Source organism: Salvia splendens, chromosome 15 (assembly GCF_004379255.2).
Source record: "Salvia splendens isolate huo1 chromosome 15, SspV2, whole genome shotgun sequence".
Taxonomy (NCBI): Eukaryota; Viridiplantae; Streptophyta; class Magnoliopsida; order Lamiales; family Lamiaceae; genus Salvia; species Salvia splendens.
This window is the reverse complement of record NC_056046.1, coordinates 189,972-215,702: the sequence shown is the minus strand read 5'-3', so window position 1 is coordinate 215,702 and position 25,731 is coordinate 189,972. Positions and strand designations below refer to the sequence as shown.

Here is a 25,731-nt window from a genome sequence, read left to right as displayed (position 1 = left end):
TCTCCGTCCTGGATAATTCGTCTCACTTTGACCGGACACGGGTTTTAAGAAATGTAATGAAAGGTGAGCTGAAAAGGTTAGTGAAATGCAAGTCCTACTTTTATATATTAGTTTTATAATAAAATGTGAGTATGAATGAGTTAGTGGAATATGAGGTCCACTAATTATGTGGGACAGACTGAAATGGAAAAATGGGACAAATTATGTGGGACGGAGAGGGTAGTATCTAATCTCACGAGTTCTATTTTATGGATCTCTGGCTAGCTACTCAAAATAATCCTTCTTTATGATCAAATTTGCACTAAAAAAATGAAACACATGAACTGATTTATGTAAATGATCTAGTTTCCATAAATAAGAAAGACATTGCATAAAATCCACTTTACATACTCCACAATAAGATCTCAAAACCAAAGCCTAAAAGTGTTTGGTCCAATTGTTTGCCAAACACTCATATAATGCACAGATCAAATTTCAAGACATGCTTTACACATTAATACAATCACAAATCTTAAAAGTATAAAAACATAGTAGTAGTAATTAAAACCCTAAATTTGGTACAATTGTTGGATAAAGCCATCAATATAATTCTCCATATACCCTTCCCCAGAAAACACCTCCCTCCACTTTGCATGATTCCGCCTCACCACCTCCCCGACGCCGCTCCCCTCCTCCATCGCCGCCTCCACGGCCGCGCACAGATCCTCCTTCGAGAACCTCCCCATGTCCCCACGCGCCACCTCCACCGCCACCTCCAGCTCACCGGCCAGCAGGCGGGTGTTCAGTATCTGATCCGCCAGCCGCGGGACGAGCACGATCTGGCAGTCGCTCAGCAGCGACTCCCACATCGACCCGAACCCGCAGTGGCTGACGAAGCACCCCACCGAGGGGTGGCTCAGTATCTGCGCCTGCTGCACCCACCCCCCATGCACCACCCCCCTCCCCCCCACCCTCTCCAGAAACCCCTCCGGCAGCGCCTCCTCCATCGTCTCCACCCCGTGCGGCTTCGACACCGCCACGAAGAACGGCCGCCCCGTCATCTCAAACCCTAGCACCAGCTCCTGAAACTGCTCCTTTTTCAGAATCATCTGACTCCCAAAGGCGCAGTATAGCACTGATTTTGGCGGGAAACTGGATAGCCAGTTTTCCCATTTTTCCTCTAGTTTCTGCCCATGGGCAGAAACTAGAGGAAGGACCGGACCGGTTAATAGAACCGGTTTTTTGTACTGGTCGGATAGGTAGTCGCACATGGGCCCCTCGAGCTCTCGGCAGGTGCGGATGCCGATGGCGTCGCAGCGGCTCATGGCGGCGGTTATCCTGGCGTCGAAGCGGGAGGCGCCGTAGTCCATGGCGATGAAGGAGAGGGAGAGGGCCTCCTGGCCGCGGAGGACGATGGTGGAGGAGGGGTAGCCAGGGGGAGTCTGGGCCAGCTCGTCGGCGGTCATGGGGCGGTGTTTGGGGATGGAGCGGGCAGGGACGATGCCGATGGCCATGCAGGAGGCGCAGATGACGTTGTGGCAGACGGTTTTGGCGCCGATGGAGGCGGCGAGAGAGGGGATCCAGTCGGCGAAGTCGTAGAAGACGAGGTCGGGGCGGAGGGAGAGGAGGAGGGATTGGACTTGGGGGGCGGTGGAGTCGAAGGCGATGGCGAGGGGGTCTTTGTCGGTGATGTCGATGTCGGAGGCGGTCTGGGCGCCGGGGGGGAGGCCGGGGACGTGGGGGATGGAGATGAGGTGGAAGTGGATGAGGGAGGGGTGGAGGTTGTGGTGGGCGAGCTGGAGGATGGCTTTTTGAGGGAGGAGGATGGAGATGGTGTGGCCGCGGGAGGCAAGGGAATTGGCTAGGTGGATGAAGGGGGTGATGTGGCCTATGGCTACCCATGGGTACATTGCTATGTGGAGCTTCTTTGTCTTTGATAGGTCAGGCATGGCTTCTTCTTCTTCTTTTTCTTCTTCTTTTTCTTTTTCTTTTTCTTGAGAGAGATGATGATATGTGATTATGAGTGGAAAGAAAGGGGTATTCATATATATGAGTGGTGAAGTTTGGTGATTGTACTGATTGTGGGTTGGTGGAATGTGATTTCTTTTTTATTTGTTTGGCCTTCTTCCAATTGTTTATTTTGTTAGTGATGAATTGTGATCTTCTTCTTCTTCTTTTGTTGGTGACTAGTTGGATGTTTCTTTATTTTGGTTCTCCATTTGTTTTGTTATTGTATGATGCCAGACCACTTCTTTTTCCTAGAGTAGGATATTGGTCAATGCCAATGGATCCAATCCCAATAATATGACTATTTATTCTGGACGATGAAGTTTGTTCTTTGAAAGAATAGTAAATTTGGTTAAATTCATGATAAGTGCTAAATATAAGATTTGAAATTAAATTTAATTGTATTTAATTGTCTTATATGTTCAAATTCAAATGCACTGAATAAATATCCCTGTATAAATGTCTGATCAGTTCATTTAATTGATACAATGAATCATCATTTTTTATTTGGGGTGACATCAAATTTAGATACAGCTCCAACATCAAATAATTACTCTATTAAAACACTGTCAAATTCCGAGGATTTAAAGTTTCCCACTTTTGACAAATATATAAATAATTGAGGACAGAAGTATAGTGCCAAGCATCATTTGAAAAAAAAATGATGATTTAATAAAACATCAGCATTAGCAAAATTATATATTGACGAGGTCTGTTAGTGGACATTTTATTATTTTTATAATTAAGTTGGACGACCTAATTATTTTTTAACTAATGATTTACTTATTTATGGTGGGAGACGTAATCCCTAAAACTACCTAATTAATACTAGTATTAAATAGTTTCTTTAAACATATCAATGTAGATACTACTTGATAGATGTGATCGTGTAACTTTCTATTAATACTACTATTATAAAAGTGTTACTCCATTTTCTTACAAATTTCAATATATTTATATAATCTGGTTTTATAACTATATATAGTGATATGTGGTGAATGTAATTCTAAAAAAACTCAAGACAAAAACAAAAACAAATAAGAAAGATATATATAACGTATTGTCTTGTATGTAATTCAAATCAACAAATAATTGAAATTTAGTATCAACTGAATGACATGAAATTTTTTTTCTTCATTGTTTATTTTAAACATTGCACATAAAGTATGTTTGATCGAAGGTATGATTGAGGTGAGTTGGTGAATGAGCTTATAATATTGTTTACTTGTATAGAAATTCTTCCTCTATGTTTATTGGGATGAGTTGCTTAAAATTACGAAATTTTCTTTTGATTTTTTTTTTGTTTTCATGTAGTGTGTCAATGATTGATTATGAGCTACATTTCATACTTAAAAAAGTCACATTCTAGGAATAACAAAACAGTAATTAAAATATCTATCTTTTGAGTAGCACTACTCCTTGCTAATAAACAAATAGGAGTAAATAACTAATCAAAGGAACAAGTTAGTTAATATATCAGCATTAATTAAAGCTCATGGTTTGGTGAAATTCAAGAATCTATAGTTGACAACCTAATTAAAATTAAACTAATGATTACATTTTTGAGTGTGTATATAGAATGTTGCTTTAGGTAGGTGGGTCAAACAACACGACTAAAAAACAAGACGTTAGTTGTGATGATTCTTTTTTTTACTCCTGAGATGAAAATGATTTATAGCCTGAAGTGAACAAGCAAAACGAAAATCTTGTTCTTTTTTTTAAAACTTTAATTAGACGAATTTTGGGACATTACAAAAAATTATGGATAGATTTATAACGACAGATATACTGACGGATCATAACAAGATTATAAGGACTTGTTTACATTAGGTGATAGCTCAGATAATTAAGATTAATATATTATATATGCTAATCCATTACATCCTACAATTGATTGATTAATTTGAACTCAATTCGATTATGCAATCCTTCAAAACTCAATCTTAGTATTCGTTAATCTAATCAACCAAAATCTATCCCTGGCAAAAATTTGAAACAAGACTAATTTCCCTCTCATTATTAGTGTCATATTCACCTTTTAAATCATAGACAGTTAAAATATGAAGAGCAGCCCATTTAATTGAGATAAACGCCCATTTAGTATTATCCAGCCTAACCTAATTAAACTACAGGCCCAAAAATAAGTCCAACTCTCTCTATCTCCAATCCATCTCCCATTTAATTCCTACTTCGTAATCTAGTCCAATTCAATTAAACTAGCTCAAGTTTTCAAAAATGGCCTATTCAATGTAAACCATATCCCTAAATTACATTGGCAATTTTTTAAAATTTAAATGTCTCATCGTTAAAATACTTCATCTTTCCGTACTTAATAAATACTAAATACGATTACTCAAAATTAACTTCCTCTTTGAGTTTATTGCGACTTAATACCTTTTTGAGTTTTGACTAAAGATGGCTTAAAGTCCAAAAATGATTTGCCTCAGTCATACAATTGATCACCAAAATATTCACGAATTCTTCAACAGATTGAAATCCTACCCTCCGAAAATATTATCTCGGCCAATGTATATACAATCCATAAACGAAACTTGCATAGGGTCAGACAATGGATCAAGTCGTGGCCCGTATCGGAAGGATGAGGCGTGTGATTGTAGTTGAGAGTAAAGGACGAATAAAGAACAAAAGTGAACCTCAAACTTTATACTCCCTCCGTCCCATTAAATATGCAACATTTGATTTTCGGCACAAGATTTTATGTAGTGTTGTTTTGTGAGTTAATGAAGAGAGAGTAAAGTAAGAGATAAGAAAAAGTAGAGAGAGTATTGTTTCCATTTTTAGAAACGTTTCATTTTTAATGGGACATACCAAAAAGGAAAACGTTTCATTTCTAATGGGACAGAGGGAGTATATGGTTAGGGGGGAGTTGCCGCACCATGGGATAAGCAGCAACCACAAATGACAAATACAATCAATTTTTTCTATCCTCATGGGCTGACAGTGGAATCAGTCGACCCTCGACAATACCTGAATCCGTGAATATATTCAATCTCTAACTTAGAACGGAGGTTCTAAACAACAACAAGACAAATAAACCAAACATGATCCAAACAAAATTAACATTATCACACTTTATTAAACCGATGATGGTACTAAAAATAGTAAGTTAAGTTACACCCAATAATCTCTCTCATTGATAACTTCGGAAACCGGACAATTTTGCCCCTTTGGCATCAAACAAGCATATAGCTCTTCCACATTCGGCCAGTTAGCCGAGTCATCGTTAAGGCTCGAGCCGCCACCCTCGTGGCAGCAGCTGGAAACCGCCGACACCCGACCGCCGGCGATCAACATGTCCTGAGCTCGCCTCAGCTCAGCGCGAAGCATGTCTACTTCCTTCTCGAGCTCTCTTTTATCGGCCAGCGCGGCCTCGAGCCGGACCTGGCTGACGCCGTGGTCTAACTCGAGGCTCTGGTTCTTCCAGCGGGCGCGCTTGTTCTGGTACCAGATGGCAATCTGGCGGGGCGGGACCCTGAGGTCCCGCGCCAGCTGGAACTTGCGCTCCGGCTCGAGCTTCTTGGCAGCGTCGAAGCTGGCTTCTAGCAGCCGCACTTGCTCCTCATTCAGCCGCTTCTTCAGTGTTTTTGGAGTTTGAGGCTTCATTCTTTGTTAATTTCTTTTTCTATTGGAATAGGAAATTATGGTGAATGTGGGATTTGGAGAGAGATAGTGTGTGTATAATATATATATATATATATATATATATATATATATATATAGAGGGTGCAACGCAAGGATGTCAAAATTATAGGAGAGTGGGGCCATAGACTCCCTCAATTTTGAAATGCTACATAAATTGCCAGAAAATTATGCAAATTGTACCTTGTTCCATTAATTTTAATAATTAATTAGAAAAATAAAATAATTTGAATTTATTTGCAATTATCATTAGAATAGAATCTTTAGGTGAAATTATATTTGATATGACAACCATGTAATCATATGTTGGTGTCACCACTAATGAGTTAAAACCATGAAAAACATTACTAATATATTGCAAGATCATATAGCTAATTCATTTTTCTAATATTATTATTCCTCATTGTTTTAAGACTAATAGTACTATAATGAAAACATGATTTTATGATATATTGTCAAATTTATGTTAATCAAGTTTAACTTTTCTTTTGACTCGAAGCTATGAAATACTCCCTCGGTCCATCATTATTTTTCACTAGTTTCTTCTTTGGTCCGTCCACCAATACCTGTCAAACTTATTTTTTTTACTAACTTTGGTAATGGACCACATTCAATTAACTTTTTCAATTTACTTTTGTAAAACTCGGGCAGAGTTAAAGTGTGACGTTTAATGGCAGAAAGATGGAGTATATTCTTATGCAGATGACGTGAAACTTTTGACTCTGCCACAGGCAAATTTGTGGGAAAGTAAGTACTCTAGTATAGTTTAATTAATACTCCGTATTTATGTGGGTTTTGAAAATTTAATTAGATATATGAGGTTTATTTATCATATATATAGTCGTAGGTGGTGGTGGCTGAGGGCCGATCGAGGGGACTGTGTTCACGTGGGTTTGGTCCTACTTTTGAAAGTCTAGAAATAGTCTCTCTTTTTTCTTTATCATTCTATTCTTGTCTTTTAGGTTGTGGGGTTGGGATAATATATATTCTACTTATTAAAATAGTTTATCTATTTCTGGATTATGTTGAATGATTTGGCTTATAAATATAATAACAATACAAATTGAGTTCCAAGTTCGGAGCATGAACTTAGGCGAGCTTTTTCATTGCACCAAATGGATTTCAATAAATAAGATGGATGTGTATAATGTAATTGTAATGTATTTATCAATGTTTTCTAGTTAGAGCAAAAATATCCGACTTGCATGAAAAAACACTTCAATTTTAAGGACTTGCGCTATTCATGTGTTTATCTTCACTACATATATTCCTATGCATACGCAAAACCCACTTAAATCTTAAGCATTTGATACCCTACGTATTTATTATTTAATCTTTTATCTAAATTACATATTATAATTAAGATTTATTAATAAAACTAAAATTAATGTAAATTATATAAAACAACTACTCCTATAAATTAATACTGCATAACATGAATTTTAAAATACATAGTTAAGAAAACTGAAACGAAAACTGAATGGCATATATAAATTCTAAAATTGAAAATTACATAATTATAGACTGCAAAAAAAAAATCAATTTCTTAAAAAATAGAAAAAATAATTGAATGTGTTTATAGAAGATAGTAGTAGTTTTTTGTGAAAAATATGTGTATGATATATTTTAACTTAATTATATAAATAATTATTGTTGGCTCTTAAATTATGAAAATTTACTTATAGTATATAGCAAGTGTTTTGTGTTCTGCAGATCCAACGAATAATGAATTCATCATGTTATATATAATTAAATGTTCTTAGCTGTGTGGATGGGTTGATCCAGTAGTAGTACATTGGTTAATGCTTACCAAAAATTTGAGCTAACATATTAATTTTTAAAATTTCTATTTATTTATCCATTGATAAATACTCTCTTGACCTTGTGATCATGGGCTAGAGCGTGCCATGAATACATTAATAGTATAACTTTACTATTTTCCCACAGCAAATTTATTAAGCAGGTTCAATAACTTTAATGAAGTTTGTAAGATAATCAACGCCTAGATCAAATTACTTAATCAGTACGTTACTAGAAATCAATTCGGATAGTTTACTTTAATTTATTAATGGCTATCATTAGTAATTCATATTTGGCAATTGCCTATAATTTTCTGGACGAAGGTCTCAATGGTTAGAAATACGAGACGGCCTTGGGCTAGCGGGGTTGGAGCAAAGACTGACCCGAAATCGTAGTTAATTATTTCAGGGGTAAATACGGAAAAATCAAGAATAACAATTACCAAATTTATAGGCGATTTCGTTTGCGTATAAATTTCGCATGTTACGTTTGATACAATTTCACCCAAATTAGACTCAGTGGAAAATTTGAAAAAAATGAAAAAATAATTTTTATGATCAACTTTTAAAGTTACAATAAGACAATAATTTGCCAAAATATATCGTATGTTCATGACAATTTATCTTTTTGTATACGATTTTCAAATTTTATCCATCTAACACTCTAGTACCGCTAAGACACTAAGGGCGTGTTCGGTCTTCCTTAATTAGTTTGGAAGGAAACAAATCTTAGAAGAAATGAAACGTGTGGGCCCTACCAAATCTGATTAATAACTCACTCTTCAGTGTTTAATATTTTGTTGGCCGAGAGTAGCAACACATCACGTTTTGGTGCGGATTTGACAAAAATGTCCTCACCAAATTTTCATAATTCCACCTACTATCCCCCTTCCTCTCCCCATTCTCCGCCCAGATCTCCGCCGCATTTCGCAGCGGTAGGCTGAAATAAGGCATATACAAACCTCATTCTCAGATGCTGCATATAGATGTCTGGTGTGAGATGAAGCAAAAGAATCGCTGCATTTCGTGGAGCGGTGTCGCGCTGCTGCTGCTGCTAGCTCTTTTCTTCTCCTCCTGCTCCTCCGCTGAATCGTTGATGCTTCCACGGCTCACATCGACAGCAACAGCAGTCCGCTCAACGACGCTCAAGTCCGCTACATCACGAAGCGGTAGCTGGTCTATTACTTACATGAGTTCGGCGACAGAGGCGGTCACCATCAATCCGTCGGTTGTCTTCAAAAGGTCATTCTCTTAGATCCCTACAAATCTCACAGCAACTACAGATGCCTTCGAGTGTGCATTGGCGAGAGCATAGAGAGAGAAAGAATGCTTTAGCTTGATGCAAATGATTTTCGTTTTTGGGATTTGGGGGTGAGTCCATTCACAAGGGCAGCGAAGTCATTTTGCATTCATTTCTTGGTGTGCTGTGTGAACACAATTAAAAATCACGTCGGAGAGCCTTCTGTCAAATCGTGGGCCGTGCATATATATTTAGTCAACACCAAACCGCCATAAATACCCATATTTCACCTTATATATGGCCAATTAGCAGTCACCGAACGTGCCCTAAGAAGTAAGCACAACCATCAATTTTCATAAAAATGATCACTTTTATTTAAAACATTTTTATGTAAAACAATAGAAATAACTTGACCATCATTGAATGATTAAATATTCAATATTGGAGAACTTGACTTTAATTTCAATGTTTTCCTCGTGGGGGCCTTTTTATGTTATGTGGCCTTCAAATGTTCGTACAGTCATCCACTCTCGCAGCCCCATTTTGTTTCGAAGTTTGTGTCATTACTCGAGATTTAAATTAATATTGTTACATGTATAAGAAAAATACACACTATGTCAATGTTAATTATAATACGTGATATTGAACTAAAATTAAGGACTATCAGATTATATCTACTCAATTGAGCAGTATGTGAAGGTTAATTAAAATAGTACATGATATTATTAGAAATTAAGTATGGGGCTATATTAGTCAATCGAACATCATTTAACATAATTACTCCATTTGCCAAGTCAGTCAAACCAATTGGTATCGCAGTCAGAATTCAGATTCAAGAAGCCTTGACGGTTGACGCCACAGCCGTCGGCAAGTTGTTGACATCATATAGTCTTCAATCGTGGGCTGTAAATAGACATGTAAATTTGGAATTGCATTTATTTGATGTGCGTGCATTTATTATGAAAATGAATGTATTGTGTAAATATACCAATTTTTTAAAAATTAATTATTGCATATTGGTGCATTTAGTTATACACTGATGTTTAAATTTTGGTTTTTTGAGGTTATGATTTATTTTATTTTTTAGTATTATTTTTTTGGATTGACTAGCAACCAATTTTTTAAAACCATACAGTATTAGCTTTTTAGAAAGGTAATTGCCAAAAAAAATTATAAAGTTTAGTCAAATTATTGTTAATTTCACAGTTTTCAAAAATGGTCAATTATTCATAATTTTAACATTGGTCTTAATTGTCCAAGACAAAAATTTCCGCTTTGGTATGTATAAGAATTGATTGATGTGGTGTGTAAATGTGTAAAATTTTAAGACGTAATTGACGGGTGAATTAAAAGATGTTGTATTGTTGTTAAAGCAGTTGAATATTTTGCGCAAATAGTAGTATTGTTTGTTTGCCACAACATGTATAATTTTTCAAAATATGAGATTATGAGATTATCGAGAAAAATGTCAAAATTTCAAGATCAATACGCCAATTACTACACTTAGATTTATTGGATTTGGTGCTAAAATATCGGTATTAAATCTGAAACTCCCGGCATATGGCCAACAGCCCAAAGAAACGAAAGAATCGGTTACATTTTCAGATAATCTCACTCTTACATATAAACCAAAAATTTGACAATAGTTTTTTCTATTGCTCTCCCCCCTCCTATCATTATTGAAAGTTGAACGATTGACTAAAATTCTTGATTCTTGCAATTTGATCCTTTTAAAAAGTATAGTAAATGTGATAATATCACTAATTAAATTGGAGTAAATACTAACACATCGTATATTTGTTCTATACATAGGTGGGTAGACAGAGTATCCCCACATACTACGACTGCGTAATACTTGAGGTTCAAATACTAGTTCATGTATCAATATAGCAAGCAAACATTAATTGCACTTTGAACTGAATTTTGGCATATGGAATATATATATATATATATATATATAGGAGCGTTATTCTCCTTTTCACATCTTAGATCATTTTTCCTTCTTAATATTACGCGTTAGATCTAAGGCATCAACGGATCAGATTGATTCTATAAAACTGGTTCCGTGTTGCATTATAGAAGGTGGTTGTATGCATTACAGGGTTATTATTGACATTAGACGGAAAAGTAACTGCCACATTTTGGTATCTGCGAATAATGCACCACATGGTCACGAGTAATGCATATAATTGACTATATAATGCACAATATGTGAACTGCAATGCATACGAATAAGATGTACCATGTTATGATGGTTGGACACACGTTTCTTGTTTCCCCTAAGGGTTTAATAAGCTTAGGGGCTAGGGTATAGTACGTAGATACGTATGTAATCTTCACATGGTAACGAGTAATGGATATAATTGACTATATAATGCACAATTTGTGAACTGCAATGCATACGAACAAGATATGTTGTGTTATGATGTTTGACACACGTTTCTTGTTTCCCCTAAGGGTTTAATAAGCTTAGGGGCTAGGGTATAGTACGTACGCATTAATAACAAATTATAAAACGATACGAATAATTCACCAAATTGTCACGAGTAATGGATGTTATTAACTATATAATGCACAATATGTGAACTTCAATGCATACGAATAAGATGTACCATGTTATGATGTTTGACACACGTTTCTTGTTTCCCCTAAGGGTTTAATAAGCTTAGGGGCTAGGGTATAGTACGTAGACATTACTAACAAATTGTTGTTATTGGAATATACGTATGTGCATTATTTGGTTTAGGTAGTGCATTATGTAGCTCTTAATTGTCATTATCTCAGTATATTATGCATTATTAGAGGTATTGTGTATATGGGTTAATCAACGGATTGAAGATTACATACGTGCATTTAGTAATGTCTGTGGCAAAAAGAACGAACTCTTTGCAACGCTTGATGGAGAGAAGATGGCTCAACTGCAATTGCAATTGCAATTGCAAATGCTTGAGGCCTACTGCAGCAGCTCCTGCACAAGTAGCTAGTTTATAATGTTCAACTTTTTTGATGGTGTATTTGCCTAAAAATACGACAAATAATTAGTGGAATTGAGGAAATAGATAGAGAAAGGGAACCACAACAACATACTACTATAATTATAACTTATATCCAAGTGTTTGTTACTCGAAATCTCTATTGAATTTTTAGTTTAGATAACGGCCTATTGAAATGAGACATTACCTGGAAGATTCCTCTTTGGCCAGCTTGAAACAGAAATCAATACCATCATTAATATCTTTGAGCAATGAAACATTCAGCTTCACCTAATGCAGTATAATTAATAAACATACATGAATTTCAACCTTAGGGCTCTTCAAGATGTTGCCATGAGGATCGCTTGTAACCAACCAGCCAAGGCGCCAACCCGGCACCAACCATCTCTTGGACAAAGATCCTAGAGTGATCACCGGAGCCATGGCCACAAATGGATCCGCGCCAAAAGCCACATGGCCTAGCCTCTTCGCAGTCTCAGCGATCTGATCAGTGCATACATAATATATTTAGTCTTCCATATCAAAAAACTTCTTATTGTGAGAACTATGCACTGTTCAACGCAACTTTCTGACAATCAGAAGTTCATTTATTAGAATTTGTACCTGCATTGGCCGTTAGCAGTCCAAGAATCCCTTTAATTGTAATATTGGTTTGAATGGAGGGTTGTGAGTGTATGCAATTTTAGTTAGCATTAGCCTGCATGCCACGTCTTATTCATACATCCAGATGTACGTGCATTCCCTTTTAATTTACGTGATTCATCGTGCACACAAATATTACACTAGTAAAAGAATGCAGGTACGCGGATACGGATTTCTAAAGCTTTTAGATTCAGATTAATTTGGGAATGGTTTTCCTTTTGGATGGATGTACGACGTGGGCAGTCGGAGCCAAAATATGATGTTCTAGTTTCATAGGAAGCCTTTTTGTGGTCAAGACTTATCCAAACTAACAAGATAAACATCAAACCAAACCATATGCATAAAGGTCACTACATGCGTCACGCAACAGCCTATACAATCCTACTTGGTCACATGTTGATGTTGTAATCCTTGATATATCAACAATTTTGACAAAATAATGTCTTCAAATAACATTTTACCCTTGATTTTTAAGAAACTTTGGTTTATTTTCAATTTTGACATACATGATACATCACGTGGAAGGGGATTAACCCTTACCAATCTCTTTATTTTATCTTTTCCAATGCACATTTATTATACACAAGGTGACCCACATTAAATTCAACTAAAATTTATTACTGTATAACAATAGTATTTCGAATTATATATATGGAGGTTTGCTGCTATAATAAATGAGATGGTGATACTTTAACTACCACTTCAAAATTGATTAGTGTTTTTTGGATAGTTCATTGACAAAATATTAATGACTTGTGTGCTTAAAATGACCTCCGTTCCAATATACTAGTTGTGATGTTTCTTTTACACATACAAGATTAAAAAATTACTACTCCATATTTAAAGGATACGAGTAACTTATAGTAAGATGGAGAGAGCAATATTTTAATTTTTTTTTATATTTTAGTAGTATGAGTTACTCTCTCCATCCGCGAATGTGAATAAGAATCCCGATTTATTTATACTATAAATAGTACTAATAGTAATAGACTGCACTTTTTTCATCAGGGTAGAAGTTTTATTTGATCTTGTACTGTGATGCTGACACATGATACATGAATCAGCTTTAATCGATCCCAGCTGAATTCATCGCAATCTCTCTTGATTTTGTCCATGAAAATTGGTTTCCATTTCGTTTTCTAATGCACTGACAAAGGAGTACCTGCACACTTTCTCACGCACGCACGCATATTCAGACAAATACATACACATACTTGCATTGCATTTCGTACTCAAATAGCATCTACCTAAGGCGAAGAGAGAGATATAAATTGTTAAGCCAGGTTTCATTTTTGTCACCTCTCAATCTCATCATAAATGGAGATCAACCAGGAAGCACTGAACCGATGAAGAGCGAAGATTGGGGAGAAGGAAAAGGAATGGTACTTCTTCACCCTCCGAGACCGACCGACCGGCTACTGGAAATCCACAGGGAGATTTACAGTGGGAAGCTGGTTGGGATGAAGAACTTCTACCATGGAGACAAGACTGATTGGGCTATGCATGAGTATAGGCTTCAACCAAACTTTGCTAATTACCACTACTACGTACATATTCAATTCATGATGATTATTTAATTTAGTTGATGATTAAATACGAAGTAGTATACTCAATTTGTTGTTTGTTGGTAATTGCAATACTATGCTCTAAAGTAGTGCCGTACATATTTTAATGATACATAGGACATCATCATCATCATACTCCATAACACCACACTTTGTATATTATTTCTTCTCTATTTATCAGTACATCTTCAAAAAAGAAACTTTATTGGTTATGGAATGAGTAATTTTTAAGCTAATATAAGTAGATATTTACGTGGATGTAAGAAAATATATAGTAGTTGGTGGGATTTAATTGATCAGGTGTGTAGACATTAAGATGGCATTATTGAACTTCAGAAGGAAATAATTGTGCAACAGCAGTGATTTCAAAGCTGTATTATTAACCGTATTATAATTATTATTGTGAAAGCGAAATGAGATTTACAGGTTAATCAAGCCACCCTTTTTTTTGTCTTTATGAGTTGTCATTTATCGCTATAGTTGGCTACAAATTTTCTCCAATTATGAAATTAAGCGCCACTTTCTTATATAATAAGGGATGGTGAGCGTGTTAATAAATGGATTTGATGTTACATTAAGAGCGGCGCTGGCAAGAAAAGGCCGACCGAAGTAAGTTCGCCGTCGTCAGCCTCCCTTCTAGAACCTTCCACGGAGCACGTGCCCTGTTTCTCCAATCACAACTCTGATCCCGAAATTTTGCCATCATCTTATGCTCCAATTCCTGCATTTCCGAGCCTGAGATCGCTCCACGAGAATCTCCAGCTGCCGTTGTTCTTCACGCCGCCACCCACCGCCCATCAAATAAATGTGGGTCACAAGGTGGAAGGGAGTGAGCTCGATTGCTTCTGGAGTTAGCTTATCTATCTATATGTATGACATAATTAATTACTAATTTTGATTTTCTGTTTGCCTTTATTATTAATTCAAATTATGAAATTTGGCTCACTTTTGTCAATCCTTCAACTTTAAAGTTTGAATGTGTGTTTGCAGTTAGTACTATACAACCCAAAAATATGATCCTAATATATTGATGTTTTTTACCCACAAATTTCCAATAAAATTATTTTTTAACGGATCACATTTCTCAGTTTTCTTACTTACTTTTTAAAATCATGGAATGAGACAGAATTTCATAATCTATTCCTTCGCGCGACTCAACTCAATTAATTTATATTGTTCTTCTAATCAGCAATGCCAAAAATATTGTATGAATATTTGAGCTCCACAAATGTTAAACCAAGATCCGAAAACAATAAAATATGGGAAACACACGAAGTGAAGTTATTCAAAGGCGCCATTTAGAGAGCACGGATTGTGATGTATATAAATAAGAAATTTATGAGTTACAATTCAAAAATGAATCCATCAATTAATTAAGAAAGGAACTATCCAAACTAGCAACCTGAAATCACAAGTAACATTAGAGGTAAAAACACCTCATGCATATCCACAGTAGCCATACTCACACTTGACCCCACGAGAACACTTTTTGCCACATTTCCCACAATTAGCATTGTTCCCCAAAACATTCGTGCAAACGCCGCCGCAACACCGCTCCCCGAAGCGGCACTTGTGGCCGCACACCCCGCAGTTGTTGCGGTCGCCTAGTACGTTGCGACAGTGCTTCTTGCAGCAGTAGAGAAGGCTCGTGCCCTTGTTTGCCCCCACCCCATTGCACACATAAGGGTTCGTCTTGGCGTCGCAGCTCGTGCCCTTCTTGATCTTCTTCAACGCGGATGTCAAGAACCGGCTGGTTCTTGGCCTCGTGCTGGTGCTAGTGGGGTTGGAGTCGAGGACGTAGTAGTCGCCCTCGATCTCCTCATCCTCCAAAGATAGGGAGGTTTGGAAATGTTGTAGGAATAGTATAAGGGAGAGAATGGTGAAGAGATTGAGGATATTTAGGGTTTTGGCCATTGTCTCTCTAGCATGTAAAGTGGAAATGAAGGGAGATTTTTGTGGGATAAATGATGTTATTAAATTAGAGATGTATATATAGTATTGAAGTCACTTGTGTTGTTGAATGTGCATGTTACTATAAAAGTCTAGATTCTTTGCCTAACATTTTAATTATAAATGTAATTATAGAAGAATAAATATATGTCACTTGATCAATGTTAGATTGATTGGAGAAAGGTTGACTATAAGCGAAGCTGACTTGTTCTAATTAAACGACTTTTTTGAAGTTGGAAATGATTATTATGAACTCCCTCGTGGCAAGATTCTACTTCTAGAATGTATTAGGAGTATTAAATATTAATAGGGATGTTAAATGGTAATGATTTTATGTCTTTCTGTGATGATAGTAGCTCGATCTAAGAAATTAGAATATTGTATTTTAATTCATAAATCCAATTTGACAGTTAATTATTAAGTCGACCAAACGAAAATTAACTTAATATTGTGTTAGCTAGTCATGTACTGTAATTTGAGCCTACGACTACGAGCGTGACAACGAACCACATGAATTAATAATATTATAACTGGAAATATGAATAACTAATGAATTGAGTTATGGATCCCATTATTCCGCCGGATGAACCGAACTAAGCATTTCTTCTTTCTCACCACTTCCGATGTTAGATCCTCAAAATGAATTAATTTGTCTTTTTTCCTAAGGAGGGCAAGTGTTCGTATCATGTAAAATATATTAAGTTGATCATATACTTATCACAAGCTTACTTGTTAGGTCGTAGGAGTGATCAGTATGGTTCGACAAGTTATGGTACACTCAAATCTGAGATCCTTGGCCTTAATTAGTTAGACATTGTCTCATCCATCATTCTACCATTAGACCAATATATATATATATATATATATATATATATATATATATATATATATATATATATATATATATATTTCATTGATTATTTTGCATACAATGTCAACATCTACTATGTACACCGAAATACTTCCTCATTATATACTCGGACCAATAAAAAAATTGCAAACAGTATGATACTCCTACAACATGGTCCACCGACCTACACAAAATTTGAAGAAAAAACAAAGATGGAAATGGAATGGTGAAAAGTCAACGATCAAGTGCTTTGACTTTAGGCCTAACTATGTGGCGTTGACTTGCAGTGTTTTAAGTTGGCACTTTGTGCTCTTAGCCGGCGGCTTTCACGCTCCTTCACACGACAAACATCTCTAACCATAACTTGCGGTATTACAATCATAGTAGTTAGCAATGTACCATGTCAAGATTTTCAATTTTCATGGTCTTTTACTCAAAATGATTAAATCAATGACTCACACTCTATTGTAATACACCTTTATGTAAGTATAATATACTAAGAAGGTGTTTCCTTCCTATAATAGAAGTAAAATTGATTGATAATTATTTTCTCGGTATGACAAATTTTTCTTTTTGGGACGTCTCATTCAAAATGACACATTTCTAAATATAGAAATACTCATCTTTCTACTTTTTTCATCTGTCCTACTTTAATTTTTTCACTTTATTCATATAACAATACTCTCTTTGTCCCGGAATTAGAGTCTTGTTTAGTTATGGCACGAATTTTAAGAAATGTAAAGAAAAGTGGGTTGAATAAGTTAGTGGAATATGAGTCATACTTTTATATATATTAGTTTTATAGCAAAATGTGAGTGAAATAAGTTGGTGGAATGTGAGACCTACCTACTATTTATGGTAAAAATGAAATAAAACTCTTATTGTGTGACGAACCGTAATGACAAAACATGACTCTTATTGTGGGACGGGGTACTACATAAAATTATGTATCGAATTAGAGTTGAACATATGATTAGCTATTTAAAAGATAGGTAGGTAAAAATAAAATAAACTAAAAATTAATCAATTCATCAATAAAAAATACTTAAATTTACTTATTTTTACCTTTATCTAGCCCATGGAATAACTTTTGGTCCAAAACATAAGCCCATATTCCCCCAAAAAATAATTGAAGTCCCCAAATAATAATAAAATTAAAATACTCCACTTGTGAATCCCTAGGATCAAGATTCAAGAACCGCGCCGCGCTTCTTCTTCATTTCAATCAGCACCGCCGCGCCGTCCTCCTCCTCCTCCAACCTTTATCCCCTTTTACTACGGTATTTCTCTTAACATGTCAATTTTGTAAGAAATATTTCAAATAGACACGTTAATATTCGATTATACAGCTCAAAACCTGATGAAAAACGTAAACTTGGGCTTGTTCTTGCCGTACGATTAGAGTAATTAGTTCATCTATAGCGGTGATTTTAACAAGGGATATAATAATTTAAGGTTGATTGCCCCTGAGCTCTGCAGTTTTGTTATCAAGCTTCCAGTTCCTTTTAATTTTGTATTGAAGATTTTGATTCAGTTTAATTATTGTTTTTTTGTACAGATTTGATCCTATCTTTTACTATGGCAACAAGTAAGTGAAAGTGGTCCCTTTAAAATTGATGATTGGAGCAAAGAGTCATTTTGTTTATTTTTTGAGCTCACAGGATTGCAATACGAGAATAATTGTGAGGTTGGGGTTTTCTCCAAGCTTACCAATGCATATTGCCTGGTTGCAATTGGGGGTTCGGAGAATTTTTACAGGTATCATACTTGTAACAGATTATATAGTGGTGATAATAATTTTTACTTCATTGTATAACACTTTGTGTTTGGTGGCAGCACATTTGAGGCTGAGTTGGCTGATGTAATTCCTGTGGTCAAAACCTCCATTGCTGGTACCAGGATCATCGGACGCCTGTGTGCTGGAAATAAGAAGGGTTTGCTTTTGCCTCACAATACTACCGATCAAGGTTATTCGAGAACTAATTTAATGTATTTTGTGTATCCGAACTTCATGCTCACTGGATGCTTATGTTGTTAGGTCATATTTCATATATGTAAGAGCTTTATATACTGTTAAAGATTACACTGGGCTATGCCGGGATGTTGTTGTTGAAGCCCTAGTCATTTATCTTGCTTTAATTGTTTAAGTCATAGGATTGTAGTCTCGTAGGGATAAGAATAATACATTATGTTGTTCTGATTTTTTAAACCTAATGCTGAATCTGAATTGTGCTTATGATAGAGCTTCAGCACTTACGGAACAGTCTCCCAGACTCTGTTGTTGTTCAGCGAATTGAGGAGAGATTATCTGCTCTCGGGAACTGTATTTCCTGCAATGATCATGTTGCTCTTACACATCCTGATCTTGACAAGGTAAACATAGATTGCACTCAGTTACCTTTCCTGCAGTCTGTTTTAGTTTTGGTGGATGTTACTTTGCCTCTGTGCATTTTTTTCAATGATCTTAATGCTCAGTCCTGTTCAATATTGTCTGTGTAGAAAAGAAGAAAACTGTGTCCATTAAAAAGTTGTAAATTAAACTCGTACAGTTTTTACCTTTAGTAGTGATGCACCTAGAGTGGAGAGCGCTTACTGATGTTCAATATTGTCTGTTAGGAAACTGAGGAATTGATCGCAGATGTGCTTGGTGTGGAAGTTTTCCGCCAGACTGTAGCAGGCAATATTATTGTCGGCAGTTATTGTACCTTCTCCAACATAGGTGGCTTGGTAAGGATTCAATTCTGTGTTGAAGTTAGGATCACAGAGCGAGGGAAGGATCTTGATTGTTTTTGCCATTGTGACATCAAACTCATTTTTTACGACAGGTTCATCCCCACACATCCATAGAAGATCTAGACGAACTCTCTACCCTCCTCCAAGTTCCTTTGGTGGCTGGGACAGTGAACCGTGGTAGCGACGTGATAGCTGCTGGCTTGACAGTCAACGACTGGACAGCTTTCTGTGGGTCAGACACGACTGCTACGGAGTTGTCTGTCATCGAGAGCGTGTTCAAGTTGAGAGAAGCTAAACCTAGTGCCCTTGTTGATGAAATGAGAAAATCATTGATCGACACCTACGTGTGAGAACACATCTTCATATGTTTCTGAAGCCACAACTTGCTTGTACTTGGGCAGTATGAACAGATTTCGTTAGTGTGTGTGTGTGTATAACATCTTTTGTTGTGGCGTTTTAATTGTGATGTATTACTATGACAATTCAGTAAGGTTTCTATATGTATTCAGAAAGTCTGTCAAGTTGTCCAGATTGAGTTGTTTTTATGTGACAAATTTTTTGCAAGTTAGGTTGTTATTGTGTTGACACGACTCAAAAAGTCCAAACCCGAATGTTGACATGATGAACATGACCCGTTTCATTTAAACACGAACACGACCAGCATATGAACATGTCAACAACAGGATGATAGCAATCTGATAGTGATACGATACAATAACTCATTTTTAAACTCAAATTAGTATGCTATGAATTAACTAAAATTAATTAATGGTAAAGTGTGACACTAGTTCATTATCCAAAAGTCCTACACACAATACATTTAACCAATCTATTAAAAGTAATGCCAAAAGCATTGGTGTTTAGGAAGGTGGAGACCAGTTCAATTCCTGTAGAAGGGCTGTTTGAATCAGAGAAACTGTATCTCTGATCAGTGAGCACGCCGTGATCAGTGAGCTTTCCGGCAGCTCTTGTGGTGTTGCTAGTTCTTCATCGATGATCTGAAATGCGACAGTGAGGATACTGCTTTGGTCCGTAGATCCATCAGGTAGAATGACGAACCCTGAAGGCAAGATTGCCACAGAATCTGCAGTTCCTCCTTGCAGAATGTGGGTGCATTGTCCGGACATCCACGGGAGCGTAGCCTGTGTAGCACGCCACAGAATCGTTGTAGCTCTCTTGCAGGTACGTGATTACACCTCTCTTTGACCGTTGCTGCAGAAATGAGTAAATCCCTTTGTGTTAGTATATTATACTAGTATAAGTATATGTGATCGATCAAAGGAGATGAGATTATATAGCCTACGGAAACAACTGAGATCGAGTCTGGAGTTTCGAGGTGAAGAAATGCGTACGACTTCTTCAACTTCCATACCATATGCTAGAATACCCCACTGCAGGTGATAAATATTTCTTTCCTATAAGAATCAAATCTGAAAATTTAATTAAAACTTCATTTTTCAGCTTCAGTTAGAAGTATTTAGCACCTTAGCTCTGTTTTGCTCATTCCTTAGGAGGTTGAACACTTGATCTTGTTTCACAGGTAGCCAGACTGATGTTGCGATCGACACGGCTACTCGAGGAGGGATCTGTTGAAGGTCATCAAGGATCAACCAGTTCTTGATTAGGATCCCATCAACTCCTGGTAGATTCACTCCTCTCCATCCACTTTCCATAGTTGAGAAAATCTTCAAATTAAAATGTCTTACTCATTCTTCCTGCCAATCTCAATAGACCATTCGTAGCAGCTCCTGAACCTGTGCATAGGATCAGCATTTGTGAGGCTTTTCTTGAAATTTTTTTGTTAGGAACTTAGAATATGGACCACCTTTGTCATTAAGAGAGTCGTCTCGCGCCTCTAGAGTTGCAATTCTTTCGCATTGTCTCTCCAGGGTCGAAATCCAGCGCTTGGCGCTGTATGCCACCCCTGATTCCGAACTGTGTTCCACCCAAGTAACCTGGGAATTTCGGTGTGATGAGCAATGGATTGAGGAGCAACGAGCTTAGGTTTCGTTTACCTTTGATACTCCATCCCCGAGGGCTTGAATCAGGCAGCCTGATGGCTTTCTTTTGGATGTTGGGAATGGATTAGGGTGGAAAGTTTCAAGGGAAACATCGGCGAGATAAGAGGAGAGCAGATGTGAAACTCTGCATACATCTGCTTAGTTGTCAGGTAAGCGAACGAACGAACAAAGATATATTTACCAGTTTTTAAAACAGAAAGTGAAGATATGTAGTTGAGAATTTACCACTTGAACAGATCCATTTGCATTCTCCATGTCCCCTGTGGTTAAACCTGCTAGATTTATGGCCTTGGAGACTATATTTGAGAATGTTGATGTCCATTTATCCTGTTTGAGTGAGAAGGTATATTGCTGCTTATCGTTGCATTAATTATAAACTCTTACTTACCTCATCCATGAACATACTCACAAGGCAAACAGGGCTTCTGTAAGCCACCTCATTGGCCCTAGAACCTTCAAAGCTCACGTGACAATCGACGTTCTCATTGAGGTCACGCGGCTTCCCTTGTGATATGAGTCGAAAAATCTCCTCCAAAGTTGGATGAAGTGGTTCGAACCTTCTCTTGTATTCTGTTTGATTGAGAGTCTCATAGCCACGGTCCACAAGGAGTGTTGTTCTTGAGCCACTAGCCTGAGCTCTTCAGTGGCCGAGAATCCTTGCCTTGTGCTCCTCAGCACCCGATGAGACGGCCACGAGGAGATCGCTCGCCCGTTGCATATATGTTGTCCAACTAATGTCCCTTATAATTGCTCCCATTCATTGAAGCATATATGATAAGTGAAGTGGAGACCTGAGGTTTCATACCAAAATCCAATAATGATAATAATATAATAAGTGAAGGAAAAACCAATCAAATCATATTGAGGTTAATTCCATCACACAACTAAGAGTTGTGTTTGTGACATACTATATGTATTAGTTACACTGGCCTCTGCTAATCTGGTTAGTTACTCAACTCCTTGTACAATTAATATTGTAATAAAATTGGTGAAACCAAAGAGAGGTTGATAATTAAGAGACTGCAAGTGGGAAGAAACAAGAAATGAATGGTCATACAGCAAGTGTTTATTCCATCTTTAATTGAGTATTACTAATACCTAATAGGAGTATTTCCCAATCTCATTTCGAAATTATGGCATCCAAATGCTTCATTTTCATGACAGAAAACATACCTGCCAATCATCATCATCATTTGTAATATTGACGTCGTGCTTCAATCCAATTTGTCGATCTTAGAGGGTACAAAAAATGCAAATAAAAGAATCGATTAATTAAATTAGTGGGATGAGTTCGTTTATATGAGGAGTTTGAGAAAGTTTGTGAAGTAAATAATTAAAACCATAAATTATGTTTCTCATCTCCATGTTTGTGTATGGTTAATTAGTTATAGAAATCGGTCTTATAAGCATTCTGGTATAGATACACCATATTTGTAGGTTGGTTACTTATGTATAGACCAAAATTTCAAGATTTCAAACACATATATAGCCAGACATCCAGAGCTTCCTCTACAATGTATTTTTTTAAATCAAATACAAATTAAACTTGATTTGCAAAATTTTAGCAAAATCTCCAAAATTCTTGTTTTGATTATATGATATTAATCTTAAAGTAAATAGTAACCACAAATAAAGATAATCGAATTAGCCATAAAGTTAAAACTCCAGCATAATACAACTTCCAATTTGTTAAATTTGTCTAATCAAATAAATATATTTTTAAAAAATACATTTTTACTACTACAAAATTATGAAAATATTCATACACAATTTCAAAATTATTTAAGACTTTGGACCCCTTCATAATCTTGTAGAAATATAATCATATTTATAACTCCAAAAAGGGGATATTATTATGTGAGCATCGGTCTTCCATGGGTTAACCTTAGTTTTTTTCGTTTTATCCATCAGTCTTTAAAGTGATATCATTAATTTTATAAATTACATAAAGATCAAAATATGATTTATTTATTTTTTCTATAATTTGAAATAAATAAAATAACAAATCGAGTTTTGACATTTATATAATTTGTATAATTAATACAATCAAAAGAATTTTAAAGTAATAGAATCAATTCAAATGGATAAAAAAAAAGTAATGCTAACATAAATTAAATAACGATATTCACTTATGGTGCTCATATAAGATATTTAAGATAATATTTCTCATATATATTGTATATTTGACATCATCAAAATAGATATTAATTTAATTTGTTAAGCTTTAGCTAATGCCCCATTATATATATGTTTGTTTGATAAGGTAGGTTCATGAACTAATAACTAATTAATTACGAAACTACAAAGTAGACCTTTTCTCAGACACAAAAATTAGATGAAAATAAATAAACTAGTAAAAGAAGAAGTTGAAGGTATCAATGTCAGCTCCTAGAGATTATATATTGATAATTCTACAATATCATAGTCAAAATTATACTACTAACTAAGCCGGTTTAATTTCTTAAGTGTATTATTGTATCTCTAAGTCAATAATTAATCATAAGTTCGATCCATATAGTATATTCATTGGGTCATCACGTACGTTTAATTCTGTTTCCAACCATCATCTACTTATTCTTCCAGAAGAAAAGTCACAGAATTTAAGATTAAATTTTCAGAAAATAAGAGTAGATAAATTCTTGTTTTAGAATGTAAATACAAATGTGAAAAAAAACATAAGAATAAAATTAGAAATTAAAATAAAAGATCACTCAATTGAACAGATAACTAAACCGTTCTGTCTCGGAACACCTATTAATTATGGCCTTTAATTTATTCCTCTTCTAATTTTTGGGGAAAAGTGACATTGCAACCAATCCAAGAGCAGCTGGAATCATTTATGATAATTGATAGATGACATATCTATTTTATAATTCTGTCTTCCTTTTCTTTGAATTATGAATAATATTGTGAATCTTTTATATAAGTTGCAAGGAAAATAAATAATTTGGAATGAATGTAGTAAAAAATAATGCATAAAATTCTATGATTCGGGGTTGAAAAAATTCCAATTAAATTCGATTTTCTGAATTCATGTGTCTATTTTTTTACTTTTTATCTTGCCGTTTATTTTATATGTATAGATGTCAGGTTAGTTAGTTTTTATAGGTTATCAACAGGCAGGTTATAAATTATTTCGTATAGTTGAAGTCGCATTTAATGATTAAGGCCAAGAAAAATCAACTAATTAACTACATTAGTTGCTTTAGTTTTCAAGTATCAAGTCACGTTTAATGGAATTTAGCACTTCATGGCCTCGCATATATAATCAAGCTACTGTAATTAATTTATCACAAAATATGATTTGTGTATGGAGTTTCAACACCTGTATATATATTTATAGATTAAGGAGACTTACTCAGTTCAGGTATAATAATTTAATGCATACAAAGATTTGGCAAATCTTTGTGTGTGTATTTTATAATCCAAAAAAAAAGGTCAAAACATTCAATCATTTAGAGTAATTGAATTTATATGTCAGTTGAATAGATATGGCCAGGTAAATTATTAGGGAAATAAATTTTTTTTCTCATTCACCAATATGGCCCTTAATTAATCTTGAAATAATACTATCATTTAAGATTAGTCTTGACTTATGAGTATTCATGATAAGATTAAGTTTTACGAATGTCGTTCGTTTGGGCAGACATGCCTCGTTGATCTGCGCCGCGCCCTATAGATCGTCCGCCCCACTGTGGGCGAGGCGGACGATAGTGCAGACAATGCAACGTGTTTTTTTACGTTTTTTATCATAATTAAATTAAAAATGCATTTCTCGACAGTCGAACTCGGGTTTATTGCTTGGAAGACAATTATCCTAACCGTTGGACTACAAACGCTAGTTGAGATATCTTGAAAACTAAGTTGTTTTATTCGTATGAGAATGATATGACAAAAATAAAAATTCACATCACTTATGATTGAATATGGTGTGATAATTTATGATTAAAAAGTAGAATTCGGTGAAACGAGAATTTGCTTCTTCGAGTTATTAAGATGATTATGTTGTGTGATTGAAATGAAAATTTTTTCCAATTTTTGTAGTGTTTTACTAATTCAAATAAAGAAAATGCTTAAGGCGGCCTATAGGGCGCCCCACTGCAGGTGGAAGGGTAGGAGGATAAAATGATGATGTGACAGTGCATAGAGCGCCGTATTGCTAATGCCCTTAATCTTGGCACAATATCTTATAAGATCAGTCTTGACCTTCTCCATATGACATAATTATCGATGGATCATAGAATCTCTTGACAAGTTAATCTTATAAGTAGGAGTAACAAATTGCGTCAGAC

The 25,731-nt window shown here is 35.7% G+C and overlaps 5 protein-coding genes across 9 annotated transcripts; 1 reads left to right on the top strand and 4 right to left on the bottom strand.

The window, feature by feature from the left end:
• Window positions 1-327: 327 nt before the first annotated feature.
• Window positions 328-2,062, bottom strand: LOC121767589 (anthocyanidin 3-O-glucoside 2'''-O-xylosyltransferase-like). The gene has a single exon (XM_042163892.1). It carries the CDS (start codon window positions 2,022-2,024, stop codon window positions 549-551), a length of 1,476 nt encoding a protein of 491 aa, XP_042019826.1. The 5' UTR covers window positions 2,025-2,062; the 3' UTR covers window positions 328-548.
• Window positions 2,063-5,049: 2,987 nt separating this feature from the next.
• LOC121767988 (homeobox-leucine zipper protein ATHB-52-like) lies at window positions 5,050-5,662 on the bottom strand. Its single transcript, XM_042164319.1, has one exon. The coding sequence runs from the start codon at window positions 5,608-5,610 to the stop codon at window positions 5,119-5,121; it is 492 nt and encodes a 163-aa protein (XP_042020253.1). The 5' UTR covers window positions 5,611-5,662; the 3' UTR covers window positions 5,050-5,118.
• Window positions 5,663-15,322: 9,660 nt separating this feature from the next.
• LOC121768178 (protein GRIM REAPER-like) lies at window positions 15,323-15,823 on the bottom strand. The gene has a single exon (XM_042164560.1). It carries the CDS (start codon window positions 15,797-15,799, stop codon window positions 15,323-15,325), a length of 477 nt encoding a protein of 158 aa, XP_042020494.1. The 5' UTR covers window positions 15,800-15,823.
• Window positions 15,824-17,814: 1,991 nt separating this feature from the next.
• Window positions 17,815-19,982, top strand: LOC121767105 (eukaryotic translation initiation factor 6-2-like). Its single transcript, XM_042163297.1, has 7 exons — window positions 17,815-17,965; window positions 18,244-18,273; window positions 18,347-18,443; window positions 18,522-18,652; window positions 18,928-19,058; window positions 19,302-19,412; window positions 19,511-19,982. The coding sequence occupies exons 2-7, from the start codon at window positions 18,264-18,266 to the stop codon at window positions 19,766-19,768; spliced, it is 738 nt and encodes a 245-aa protein (XP_042019231.1). The 5' UTR covers window positions 17,815-17,965; window positions 18,244-18,263; the 3' UTR covers window positions 19,769-19,982.
• A 158-nt stretch (window positions 19,983-20,140) lies between these two features.
• On the bottom strand, window positions 20,141-22,375 carry LOC121767106 (homeobox-leucine zipper protein ROC1-like). Of its 5 annotated transcripts, none has more exons than XR_006043037.1 (7): window positions 21,665-22,375; window positions 21,434-21,573; window positions 21,244-21,373; window positions 21,125-21,172; window positions 20,903-21,004; window positions 20,722-20,833; window positions 20,141-20,630 (listed from the first exon to the last, which is right to left on the bottom strand). XR_006043037.1 is itself a non-coding variant. In XM_042163300.1 (6 exons), exons 1-5 carry the CDS (start codon window positions 21,759-21,761, stop codon window positions 20,919-20,921), a joined length of 501 nt encoding a protein of 166 aa, XP_042019234.1. In that variant the 5' UTR covers window positions 21,762-22,375; the 3' UTR covers window positions 20,141-20,630; window positions 20,903-20,918. The 5 variants fall into 5 exon arrangements, 2 of the variants coding, with proteins under 2 accessions (XP_042019234.1, XP_042019232.1); XR_006043036.1 differs by having other exon boundaries at window positions 20,722-20,809; window positions 21,665-22,371; XR_006043038.1 differs by having other exon boundaries at window positions 20,722-20,809; window positions 20,903-21,172; window positions 21,434-21,563; window positions 21,665-22,365.
• Between the last annotated feature and the right edge of the window lie 3,356 nt (window positions 22,376-25,731).